The 13,413-nt window shown below is 32.2% G+C and overlaps 1 protein-coding gene and 2 long non-coding RNA genes across 5 annotated transcripts; 2 read left to right on the top strand and 1 right to left on the bottom strand.

Moving 5' to 3' along the window:
- Positions 1-340: 340 nt before the first annotated feature.
- LOC138126322 (uncharacterized) lies at positions 341-908 on the bottom strand. The gene is made up of 2 exons (XR_011157754.1): positions 736-908; positions 341-687 (listed from the first exon to the last, which is right to left on the bottom strand). It is a non-coding gene; the product is annotated as an uncharacterized lncRNA (long non-coding RNA).
- Positions 909-2,873: 1,965 nt separating this feature from the next.
- Positions 2,874-7,536, top strand: LOC138126472 (uncharacterized). Its single transcript, XR_011157843.1, has 2 exons — positions 2,874-4,094; positions 4,205-7,536. It is a non-coding gene; the product is annotated as an uncharacterized lncRNA (long non-coding RNA).
- Positions 7,537-10,869: 3,333 nt separating this feature from the next.
- On the top strand, positions 10,870-12,622 carry LOC138126746 (histone-lysine N-methyltransferase SETMAR-like). Of its 3 annotated transcripts, none has more exons than XM_069042522.1 (4): positions 10,883-11,901; positions 11,954-12,067; positions 12,222-12,431; positions 12,490-12,622. In XM_069042522.1, exons 1-3 carry the CDS (start codon positions 11,256-11,258, stop codon positions 12,248-12,250), a joined length of 789 nt encoding a protein of 262 aa, XP_068898623.1. In that variant the 5' UTR covers positions 10,883-11,255; the 3' UTR covers positions 12,251-12,431; positions 12,490-12,622. The 3 variants fall into 3 exon arrangements, with proteins under 3 accessions (XP_068898621.1, XP_068898623.1, XP_068898624.1); XM_069042523.1 differs by having other exon boundaries at positions 10,884-11,901; positions 12,126-12,431; XM_069042520.1 differs by having other exon boundaries at positions 10,870-11,901; positions 11,954-12,431.
- Positions 12,623-13,413: the final 791 nt, after the last annotated feature.

Here is a 13,413-nt window from a genome sequence, read left to right as displayed (position 1 = left end):
GTTAGTTTGACGTGTGAAATAAAGTCACAGATTTTTTAATAAAATTCTATTCCTGGGTGATTTTACCATGACGAAAAGAAAAAAGGTTAATTTTGAAATTGCGTTAACCTTCCACAACTGACGTAATGTGACGAAACCCGCAAGCTAATATGGACTCAAGAAAAAATAGCTTCAGTTCGAAAATTAATTAGTCAGAATCCTTTAATATTTAATGTATTGTATGTATTAACATGATTATAATCTATTTACGACCTTTATTGAGCAGTTTTAACAATACAACGTTATTTTAAAGGTAATATGTACATCGAAAAAACTTAAATTAGAAAAAAACCATTAAAAATCAAAATACACCTTTCTTTTGTGGTATGCAATTGTAACAATACATTCTTGAAACGTCACAACCACAATCAAAACGTATAAGTGTCTCTGAATAACTGAAATTTTATTGCCAAATTTGTTCCATCATTTAGATGCATTCCTTACTTCCATCGCTTCCAATGAAAGAAACTTCACACAATTTCCTACTGGGTTCATTTTCTATAACTTATTCTGGTTCCTCATCAGTCATCACTGTAGTCATTAAGGGTTTTTTCACTTAATCAACAACGCAAGCAGAAAAATACAACACCAGTAGGTAGGAGTTAGGTACCTATTGTATGTTCCTAATCCTATCATACCGATTAACAACTGACACTATTTTTAGTGCAAATGATAACAAAATGGATGTATTATTACCTATTGTTATCCTCTAAAAACAATATTTGAAAAATGACTGTTTCTTTGCTGACAGCGAATAACATAACCTCTACAGTCTACGAATGACTTGGTTACTTTATCAGCCCGTATTGGTGACATACACAGCTAAAGCATTTTTGAAGTAAAAATCACACCGCCATAATATTGAATTATTTGACCTGACTAGGAAAATCCAACGTGAATGGACTTTAATTAATGTTTTAAAAAATTATCAATTTATTATTTAGTTACATAATAATTATTATAAAACTAATTGTTAAACTAATACATTCATATCATAACTGATAAATTGATAAGTACTTACGTTGATTTTATTAAAACATTTAAATTCAATAAATTAACATTATTTTAGTTTTCAAAAAAAAAAAATCCTCAATAGTTATTGTTTTTTAGCAGATTGCAAATAACTGCTCATTAGCTCATTCATTTCTTTTCGTTATTGTATCATATGTATATCGTTGTGGAACAAAAATGTTAAGTAGGTAATGTTAAAATAACAATGAAAAAAGTGGATGACTCATTTCACTAACTGAAAAATAGCAGCTTGGCCCACCACTAGTTTGTTGTTTGTGGTTATTTAGTTAGATCACTGACGTCTATGGTGTACCATAGAGATCAGTGGGTTGTGTTCTCTGGTAAGATGGTGGTGTTGTATATAAATAAAGCGCATGCGTCGTTCCATCCCATATACCTCCATGGACGCCTCAATTTTGTTCGCGCAGCTCCGTATGTATTGCCCCTCTATTTACTTTATATATCTCTGTGGTAAAAACTAGTGTTGTGAAGTCCGGTAATTGACTTAGTCAATGACCCATTTGACCGGTCAATAATTGTCAATGACTTGACGTATTTGACCAGTCATTTTTAAAATTTAAATTCCCGCTTATAATGCTGATGATTATAGGATATGATGACTGTTTGACTGATGAGATGAGGTTATGTTGGGTTGTCTGATTTCATTTAAGTAGCTGCTGACAATGAAGAAATCGATTATGACAATAAATAACTAAATTATGACAATGAAACATCTAAAACTTCAATAAAGATCATTGTGGAAAACGATTAAGCTTTTTACCTATTAGGAAGAAGTGGTTTTTGTTTTTCAATCGTTTTTGTGTGTTCTTAACATGACATACAATATATTTTTATTTTCATAAAATATTTACCTACTTTTTTAAATTCTAAACGAATGTTTAAGTATTTTAAAAGAAACTAAAAAACTGAAAATACACACACAGAGTTGTGTTGAAAGTTTTAAAGCGTTTTAAATTAACAAAAAGTTCAAATTCAAGCAAATATGTTAAAGAAAAAACAAAGTATAACTTCAAACAATTCAAACTTAACCTCACTTACCTACACAATTTTAGAACAATAATTTATCGATCAATAAATCTTATAAAAAATTGAATTTAGAACCATTATTTGGTATTAAAATAATCCTTGACATTGAAAGAATCATTTTGTGATGTTTAACTGGTTCCTACTTTTTGACCAATAATGACTGGTAATTGACCGATCAAGAACCGGTCAACTTTGACCAAAAATAAATGACCGGTCATTTATCCATCACTAGTAAAAACCAAAGTGTAAAAACCTTACTCCTTGGTAAAAACCATAGATGTCCGGACATCAACACTCATTTCATTTGCCTCCGACGAAGTTAACAAATAAAGTCCATTCACGTTGGATTTTCCTCTCAAGGTCAAATAATTAAATTTTTTGGCTCTGTAATTATGTTTTGTAAATAGTGATATGCAGCTAATCAACATGGTGCGATTTAGCAATGCTCAATCTAACGTGAACGGTGTTTACCTGCATGTCACTATTTACAAAACATATAATTACAGAGCCAAAAAATTTAATTATTTGACCTTGAGAGGAAGATCCACCGTGAATGGACTTTAGGTATTTTTTAACATGACAATAATCTACAAAAGGGAATTGGTAAAATGTGATCATTTATTCTATATTACAATCTTGTTTGCAGTTCAACATTTTGAAACATGTATAAAATACTGAAGAATTTCTTTAACAATTCAATACAACCAAGAGTCCAACACTGGTTGATTATAGGTGCTTTATTCTTAATTACCAAAAAATACAATGAGTATACAGTGAGTTTTTTCATGCTAATTTTTCAACCCCCTGTTAACTTTTGTTCCGATAAAAATATCCAAACCATTTTTGGAACAAAGTTGGATGATTTTTTAAACTATCGGATAGATTACAATTTAATATCCTAAACTGTCGAAAAAGTTGTGAAAAAATATTTTTTAGGGCGCCGAAATAGTAGTACGTCGAGCGGTCGCCAGAGTAGCGCCATTGTCGGCTCAACCAGCACCTGACGATCTCCAATTTTGGACGCTTTCGGCGCGCTAAAAAATATTTTTTTCACAACTTTTTCGACGGTTTGAGATATTGAATTGTAATCTATCCGATAGTTTAAAAAATCTTCCAAATTTGTTCCAAAAATGGTTTGAATATTTTCATCGGAACAAAAGTTAACAGGGGGTTGAAAAATTAGCATGTAAAACCCTATGGCCAGTCTTAAAAAAAACTCACTGTATACTCACACACTTTTATAACAATGCGTAGACTATGTTGTCTTCACATGTAGGTATGGTATATAAAACAAAAGATTTCACATTTTTATTTACCATGAAAAAATTAGTACCTACCTAGGTATCTATTTATAAATTCTAGGTACATTTGCCAGAAAAAAATAAGTAATATTTGTGCCAAATTTGATACCTAATGTGTTAAGCGTTGTTGTTTTCTACTACATAATAAAGCATGCATCATGAAAAATACCAGTTAATGTTTTCTATCGTTTTCGACGAAATCGAACTGTCACTTGAAATGATTATTTTTATATCAGTATGCCAATTACTACGGTTCAATATTTTCTGTTATTTTTGCTTCATGTTGCACAACCTTTTGGAGGAATTAGTCATAGCCGCAACATTTGTATTACTAATACCTCCACATTCTGCGCTAATAGTAAGCGCTCGTTTCTCTTGGTTGCTTTTGAATCCCTCTTTTTCATCTCACCAGTCGGGGTAGTCGTAGTTATCTCTCATTTACGAGTTAGCTTCAAGATCAGTATTGTGAGACCCCGAACAAGTCAATAGTTGTTAAGTTTTGAATCGATATTATTTTAACAACACACCTTTCGATTCAAGTAGAAATCTCTGGTTCGTGATTAAGTGTGTATTGAAGAATGTTCGACCCAACATCGGCAAATATCTGTGATACCGTGTTACAACATTTTTCTTAATCCACCTGCTAACAGAGAGTTTTATTTTATTCCTGTTTCTTGGTCAGTCTGCGTACACAAGGTATGTAATAAATTACCTAAAACAGAAGACAACTCTTCAGAAAGAATTATGCGATTTTTTGGCGCCATTAGGTAATTTTAATTTTGAATAAGTATAAAATGTATTTCCAGACCATGAACCAACTTGTTGAGAGTTTTCTTCAGAAGTTTCACTCCCTTGAAGGAGTGACTCTTGCACAGAGACGAAAAAATTTTTTCACACTCCTACACGAAAGTGCCTTCCTTGAGGACAACGCAGCAGTGTTGGATTCAATTTCGACAAACCTGAAGCCAATAACTTATTTGGAGAGTTTATTAAAGTTAGAGTTTTTGATCTACTTCCGAAGAACACAACAACTATTTCAACTGCTTCAAGAAGGAAACGCCATATTTGTTAGTAAGATTGTCAAACAAATTTGGTTTTTTAAAGAATATTTCAACGAAATGGGAAGCGATGAACTGGTAAATGACATACTCCCCAGGATGTCGTTTTCAGTTCGTATGAAAGTGTTGAGAAAGTTGAGTAAATATTTGTTTTGCGAACAATTTGACAATATATTTGATGCCGTTGCGACACGTTACGGAATATTTATTGCGTTGAAATTTCTAACTGGTTGCAGCCCCAATAAAATAAGACAACTTTTAGCTGAATACTCGATTAACTTAACTTCAACAGAGTTACGAATTCTGCATGGAAAGGATTGTGACTTAATCGACTTTTATTTTACACATTCCAAATACTCTCTTGCAGAGAGGGCTTACAAAAAATTTGTAAAATTTATTTTTACTGAAGATCGCAATTTACACAATTACTTGATCGAAAAATATAACATTGGGCACAAGTTTGGCCGAAGAGCAACGAAAAAATTTGTAGCAGCAAGGAGAGGTGACGTAATTAAGCATCCAACCGAATTTAAATATTTAAATTTAAAAGCGGTTATTAGAAAACTAGGAAAAGATTCTGTAGAATTTTTACGTAATGCTCTTCCAGAAAATTTTGAAAAATACCAAGACGTAAACTGGTTGTTACAGTATTTCCCTAAAAGATATCATTATAGTCTTTATTTTAAAATCATTCCAGACCACTACAACGTAAGTTATGCTCATTGCCCAGGATTTATTAGTGAAACTCTTTTGGATCTTGTTGCAAATAATGAAGAAAGAGCAGTTTTAGCGAAAATTGAAATCGACAGAGGGAATGACAAGTTTATTAAATATCTTACAACCAAAGATTCCATCCCTCTTATTAAAGAAAAAATACGCTTGACATCAGATATGTCCGAAAGGTGTAAATTAGTAGAACATTTAGTAGAAACCTGTTACATTAATAAAGATATTGATGCTTTACGGTCTGTCATAAAATATTACTGTCTTCGTCGTAGAAAATATAAATCGAATGTCCACTTGCTGTTTATAGATAAAATAGAAAATCTTTTTGGTTTTAAACACTTTAACGAGAATATGTGGAATTATCTGATTACATTAGTAACGACTGACATTTTAAAATGCCGCAATTTAACTCTTCGCAGCACACAAACACTCTTTCTTGCAAGTCGTAATGCGGGAATATCTGCTCATCAAAAATTATCCTACTTGGAATTTTTGTATAAGCAGAACCAGTCCATCCATGAACTGATGGTAGACTATTTTACAGCACATTCTGAATTTCCCAGATGGACTCGATATGATAAGACTTTCGAAAAATATTTTTTACTCAATACTATACATAACGTAGCACACTTCACTTCTGACGGGTATAATCTAGATTTTAACTGTAGATTAATCGATGAAATTAACGAATGGAATAAGCGGCACAAAAATTTTAGAATATGTTTTTATGATTTCCCAGTATTAGTTGAAACTTTTGATTATGTTATTGAAAATCTCGAGTCGAAGTATTATCATACTTATTCTTGTGTTCAGAGAGCATTCAGAGATGAAATTTTTACTACCAAAGAGAATGCTTTTAGAGAAAAATATCTAACGAGATATTGGGAGGATTTCGTGTATTTAGGAAATTTAACCGATCTCAGATGGTTTTTGATTCACGAACCTCTCACCGTACTCGATCATCTTGATCAGTTTTTTCAGTTGCTTGTTACGCGTAACTCTCGCAGTGAATTTCGATTGTGGCACCTAGTCAAAAAATTGGGTCATTTACAATTAGATGAACAGTGGATTGAAAAATGTCTAGCTAAATTAAACGATGATAAACAAAATACAAACTGTGTAGAGTCATTATCCGTCCTAATGAAACCTGAGAATTATGCAGCTTTCGCAAATTTATATAAACCGTTAAAAACGAAATTTAACCTAACGAACAAGTCCCAATTGGAATTACATAATTTGAGGTGTTCGTTAGGGCAGTTTTATAAAAACACCAAAAGCTGGAAAGTTGTTTCTTGTTTATTAGGTTATTGTGTTGACGATTATTGCAAATATTCATTAAGATCGCTTTCCAGTCTCTTGTTTCATACACCGGAAAATATGCTTCCTCAATACTTGAATTACTTGTCAAAAGAGACTGATTCTTTGAGAAAACACACATTATTTTTAACATCTACGCTATGTTCGACGATGGAAGTAGAAAAAATGATCAATTCCGTGAACAAGCAGGAAATAGAGCTCTAGATGAAAATTACGGTTGATAGAGCTCCGTTTGGTAGTTTCTGCTTTATATAGTTGGCAACTTTATATGCAGGGACATTCGATATTTTTGAATGTTTAAAAGTTACTGTAATTACATCTAAATGGTCTGTAAAAGGAGTGAACGGATAGTAATGAACCCGGGTACCTATATGAACAATATATTCAGGTGTATTAAAAATTACTCATAATATTTACATCACATGATTCTAACCTAGAGTGATTTTTCAAACTTTACTAAAGTCAGAAAGTAACAAGGATTGTCATTAATGTTTAATTATTATTATTATCATTAAACAAATTTAAATTACAATTTTTTGTTTGGTATTCAACGTAGATTCGTGTGACATAAATATTATGAGCCATTTTAATATACCTACCCTGTATACATAGGTATAGTTTTCCCATTTATAATTTGGTTTTACTACCAGCCCTGTTGTCAGAGACCCCGACAATAGGCAACTACCGCCATAAATCCTAGGACTGTAAAAGAAGGTCCGTTGTCTGTTGTCTGACTATTCTACAATATCTTCACGTCTATTGCCAAAACCACAACCCCAGCCCCTAATAATTACAATTGTACTGCCATAAAACCAAATTATAAATGGGAAAACTATATATACATACAGGATATTTTCGAAGTCGAGGCGTTTCTTTTAACATGTGATAGTATGCGTTGTTCTAAAGAGTACCTGTTAGTCACAATCACCTTAGTAAAATGTGTACGGAAATGAAGATACAATAAGTTAATTATTTTGAAATTTTTGAACCGGTCTTGCTCAAATTTGCTCTGATTTGTTATAATTTATAAATTAGAATTGACAAAAAAAATAAATGAGCATGGACGTTAATCTGTTAATCAAAAATACTGTCAGAGTTGTCATCTAATTAGTCGGAATGGGTTATCAGTACGAAAATAACGAGCTCGCAGATATATGGGAATGCAGCTGCGGTGTCCAGAGAGTACGCAAAGCGATTTTCGGAAAGACAAGAAAACAAATGACCGCTTGGAACTTTCTTTGGTACTAAAACATGTATTTTTATAAACTAAAATTGACCTGTCCAAAGATTTTTTTGAAAAAAATGTTGTTTAATTTTTAAGGAATTTATTCCATACTTTTGCCGCTCACTGTATATAGGTAAAATTGATATTAATTACTGTTACTGCTGTATTGTGATAATCAAATTACTGTTTTTAAAGTATGTATTTGTAAAGCATGTTGTATTAATAATTATATTTTTATATAACTATGATAAGTAGATTTATAATATTAAAAAAAATAACCATCAGAATATGCATATTTTTTATTATATTCACTGTATGTTACAATGAGTAAAAATAAAAAAAAAACACTTTAAATGTTCTTTTACATTTGCATCATTCTAGGTCCAAGAAAGTTATTTTGCATGTAAGAAAAAAAAAATTAACAATTAAGAAATATTCGCGTGACGGTGTTTATGTTTTTAAAGTATACATCGAAGAATTGCCTTTGTTTCTTGATCTGTGATGATTCCAGCTACAGCACTCCATCAGTTACTTTTTATACAAGTGTCCCAAGAGTACCGCATTTCCTTGAAGGTAGGTACCTACGTCATTTAGGGATGTGGTAGAGTATACTGGAATAGTTAAATCCGGAGCGGTAGGTTAGAGGTAGGTTACTTGTAACAATACGAGTTAGACATTATGGACGAGGCGACGTTAGGAGCCGAGTCAAAATGTCTAAACGAGTACACTACCGGAAGTGTATCGTAATGTATTTTATTTCATACTGGAAGTCTGTTCTGCACCTCAAAAACTAAAAAATCACATTATATTGTGAAAATCGCATCACCATTTTTCCTGTGGCAACGGCCGTTGCTATTGTTTTTTACATTGACTATTTTTTGACTTTTGCACTTTTCGATGTCAGATTCGATTTATAAAAATAAAACAGTCCGGTAGGTGTTGCTTAGCGACACTTTCCGGCTCTGATTATAACTCACCTACCGGACTCAAATTGATAATGTAATCGGACAGTATGAAATAAAAATATTTTTAAAAAATTCTGACCGTCTATTTAGGAAATATACGCAATCTGAAAATATAAAAAAGACAACGCTGTAACCTGAGAATTACCGCTACCTAGAAGTACCGTGCGATCGAAAATAAAAAAAATCGAGATGGCCATGGCAGCACGTAAAAATTTAATTCAAATGTCATCAGATGTCATTAATTACAATAGTAACTATCATTCCGGACTTTCAAGGCACTTATCAACAACTTGCCTTGATTATTTTGTTTTTCCATATCTGAAAAACAACGTGATTAAACACAGGCCTGGTACAATTCCCGAATTAATGCAAGTAATTACTGATAACTGCAATTTAATTGATGTCCAATGAATGATGAATAAAGTTTGTGTTTATAAGCTGAAGGCAGACATTTCGAACATTTATTCTAGTTCGTAAATACGATTGGAGCTCCTCATGATTCTTTTACAACCGACAGGTCACACATAATGCACACGTTTATGAAAATCAAGATTTCAACGTTCTCAAAATCACTAACCTAACTTTTAAGACTGACATATGCTAATTGAAATTTTAACGAATTACCAACTGAAATTCTTGGTCACAGCCAACTCTATTTTTTTTTATTTGGTAGTTACACGATATTGTTTCTTTTCGTCATAGTTAATACTACCTCCATGATACACACACATTATGAAAAACAACTCATAACTCCCTTGGGATATTTCAAATTTTTTCGCCCTCCCCATTGTTTACAACAAACTAATGAGAACGAAACTGTAGTAACTATATATTCACGTAATCTTCCCTACAAAATGTTTTTAAGAAAGTATAGACTAAAAAATAAAATATTGTATGCACCAAGGGAGATATCCATGTTTTTCCCCTCGGTTTATAACCACGTCAACCTCAGGGAAAAATCATGTTCACATCTCCTATAATGCATATGACCTGACCTATCTATTTTTCGATCTCACGGTACTGAAGTACTGTGTTTTCAATTTGGTTGTAGGTCCTAAATTTTATGGTACTTTAAGTTAAAGATCTTGCGGGGCTTATAAATCCTAGTTTACCACTAGCAGGTAATATTTTAAGCAGAGTTGTATTGTACATTTGGTATATTTGCATTGTACGGCAAACGGCACGCGCCGCTACCCAACCTTTTCAAACCCAACCATTGTGCCCGTTAATCGCTCATCATTTCCAATAAAATTTTACGACCTACAACCAAATTGAAATTACAATATTATCATTGTATTATTGAACACTTAGGCAACCATTTTGATGAGCTTAAAGTATGAACAACCTCGAACATGCATTGTATGCACTTACCCCAACACTGCAGCAGGTAGTGCAGCAGGGTTTTCTATATTTTATAGCTCCATAATTGCGCAATTACGAATTTACTTTTTTAAAAGCCGACCTTTTTGGTTATAATTCGCATGTCATATTTTTCAAAGGTAACTAGGTTTTCTTAGCAACCGTGATTTTTACGTGAAATTGAATGTAAATGAACGTCTTCTGACACTCTTTGTGGAAAATGGAATAGAAAGTGTTGAAAAATTTAAAAATGGCCTACCCTGAGGAAAAAAAAAGGATGAAGGTATTTTATAAGATCTCATCTTTATCGAAAAAGATGAAATTGGTTTTGATTTGGCTTTAATTTGAAATTTTGTTACAAAAAAAAAGTTTGCGGTCAACGAAAAATTTTTGTAATCAACTCGTTTGTTAATGGGCGATTAATAATCTCAACTATTAAATTTCGATTATTAATCACCTTCATTAACAAACTAGTTTATTAAATAACTATAATGACACTGACATTTAAATGATGGCTAACTTTTTTGCAGGCCACTGTACCTAAGTAAAGTATGCTCCAAAAACGGATACCTAAAAATGAAAATATGAACCGAATAGAGTTTGTGTTTGGAATTTGAAGGCAGACATTTCGAACATTCAATTCAATTCACAACTTGATAAATGATTATTGTTTCAATTTGAAAGAATACATTTTTAATGCTTGTGGTTATGCAACCAAGTTTACATTGGAGTACAAGTTCAACCATAACTTAAATTATACATACAGAGTGATCAACAAGAATCCAAATCAGAGCAAGCGTTGCAAATTATCGGTCACGTCGTAGCAGAATCATACGCAAATAAGCGGTCAAAGCATGGCCGTAGACAATTTGTGGTCTCAAACGCCACTTTATAATAAATCATACCTCATGAATTTTAGATGTTAGAATTATAATTGTGCATTGTATTATTATTATCTGATAATGGAGATAATTTATAAAATAAACAAGAGCAATATTTTACATTTGTAAGAATTGGTAAATTACCAGCTTTATTGCCAAACGCGACGCCACTGGTACGGAGATTTTGCGGTGAAATGTCATCTAAACATGAATTTTAAATTAACGGTTTCTTGTTGTTCACCTTGAAAACAACTCTTCGATTTCGGCAAAGTTCTCAGACGTTTGCTGTTATTGTAAGCCAGAATTATCCCAGAATAAGTGGTAAAATGGGTTTTACCATTGAAGAGAAAGCATTTTTATTAGAATGTTATTTTCGAAACGGGGAGAAACAAGAAAATGGAGACTGGACTTACTTCATAACCCCTTGCGTTGAAGAATTTCAAGCCAGATATCCGAACCGGATGGATATTGATTACCAACAAATTTATCAGTGTATTAAAATTATAGTGCCTAATTTTAGGGAATCAGGATCCATAATTAAAAAGAAGTCAGGTCGGCCCCTTGTTCGAATTCCAGAAGTGGTGCAAAATGTTCGACAAATTGTAGAACAACATCCCTCAACTTCCATAAGACGTTTAAGGCAGCAAGTTAATTTGAGTTACGGCACTTGTCACAAAATTTTGAAGAAGGATATTAATTTGTTTCCCTATAAAATTCGTGTGTTGCAAGAAATAAAACCCCCAGATTATCCCAAACGGATGGATTATTGTCGATGGTTTGAACAAAATATGAATGATGAGATACTAGATTTAACATTTTTTAGTGATGAAGGCTGGATTGACTTGGGTGGATACGTAAATTCGCAAAATCAAAGAATATGGTCAAGTGAAAATCCCCACGAATATGTGCAACGTGGTTTACATCCACAAAAAATTGGAATTTGGGTAGCAATTTCTCGAAGGCGTTTAATAGGCATGAATTATCGTATTATTTTGATTTTATATCTCACTAGTTGATTTAATAGGACCCATATTTTTTGAAGACACTATAAATTCAGAAAGATATCGAGCTATTTTAGAAGAATTTATAAATCAACTAGATGATGAGGAACTGCAACGTGGAATGTTTCAACAGGATGGTACTCCCGCACATACTTCTCGTGCTACTCTTAATTATCTTGATCAATATTTTTATAGCAGAATAATCAGCGTTGATCGATGGCCTCCGAGATCACCAGATCTTTCACCGCTAGATTATTTTTTCTTTGGCCATCTCAAAAATTCTGTTTTCAGGAACCACACTGATGATTTGGATACACTGAAGATCGCCATAACTGAATTTTGTCAATCCATTTCACCTGAGTGCTTAAGAAATGTGTTTGAAAATATGAAGAGACGAGTTCGACTCTGTTTGGACCACAATGGAGAACATTTCGAGCAGTTTTTGTGAAAAATTTTTTTTGTCCTTGGAGTAATTTGAATTGACTGGTAGAAAAAATACGAGTAAGTTCGCAATCAACCACAAATTAGGCGAATAATAACTTTTGTATTTTTCTTACAGAAAGCAACAAAACAGAATTGTGAAAAATAATTCTTTTTAAAATTTTGTAACCAAAGATTACGTGCTTTATGAACCAATTTTATGTAACTGTGTGTTTTTTCATTAATCAATAATAAATAATAATTAATAATAACTTGCTTTTAAATCCATTATTCATAAATTACAAAAAATTTATAAAGGCAATTAATAATAGATTTTTGAGAGGTAGGCAACCAACAAAACGAGTGCACAGCAAGTAAATAAAAGTGGCTGATTCAGTTTAGAAATACGTTTCGATAAAACAAAAGATGAGGTAGCACTCTCGATTTGGTTTCTTGTTGATCACTCTGTATTATGTAGATTGAAAATGTGGAACCAATATCCATTCCTGTTCAAGAATAGTAATTGTTTATAAGGATAAGGAAGCCTTTAAACACGCGTGACGAGTTTAACTTTTAACGTCGCAAGTGCTTTAAAGGCCCTTATAAACGTGTATTATCACTATTTTTTATTCAATTAGTATCTAATTGTATTGGTAACATAGGTAAGTACTTAATTACATAACATTTTTGATTTACAATGCAAACATTTTCGATTTATTATTGTATTTGTTAATTTTTTATTATACCTGCACTACAATCTGAAAAGTATAACGAAAAAAGTAAATTGATAATTGAAATACCAAAATACCTTTTCCGAAGTAATCTGTGTCATTAATCGTTGATATGGACATGGTCAATTGTTGTTGTTTCGTTGCTATAAATTGTGTATGAATACACATTCATACACAATTTATAGATAAATGTAGGTGAATTTGTTGTTACCTAAGCGACTTTAAAGCTTTAGTGCTTTAAAGGGTCGATTTTGCACGCATTTTAGTGTCAAAAACAGAGATTATGATTCAGTTATAATAAAAAAAAAGTTTTTTCCATTGATAATTTATTG

This window comes from Tenebrio molitor, chromosome 3 (assembly GCF_963966145.1).
Source record: "Tenebrio molitor chromosome 3, icTenMoli1.1, whole genome shotgun sequence".
Classification (NCBI taxonomy): Eukaryota; Metazoa; Arthropoda; class Insecta; order Coleoptera; family Tenebrionidae; genus Tenebrio; species Tenebrio molitor.
The sequence above is the reverse complement of the archived record's forward strand: the minus strand, read 5'-3'. Positions and strand labels throughout refer to the sequence as shown.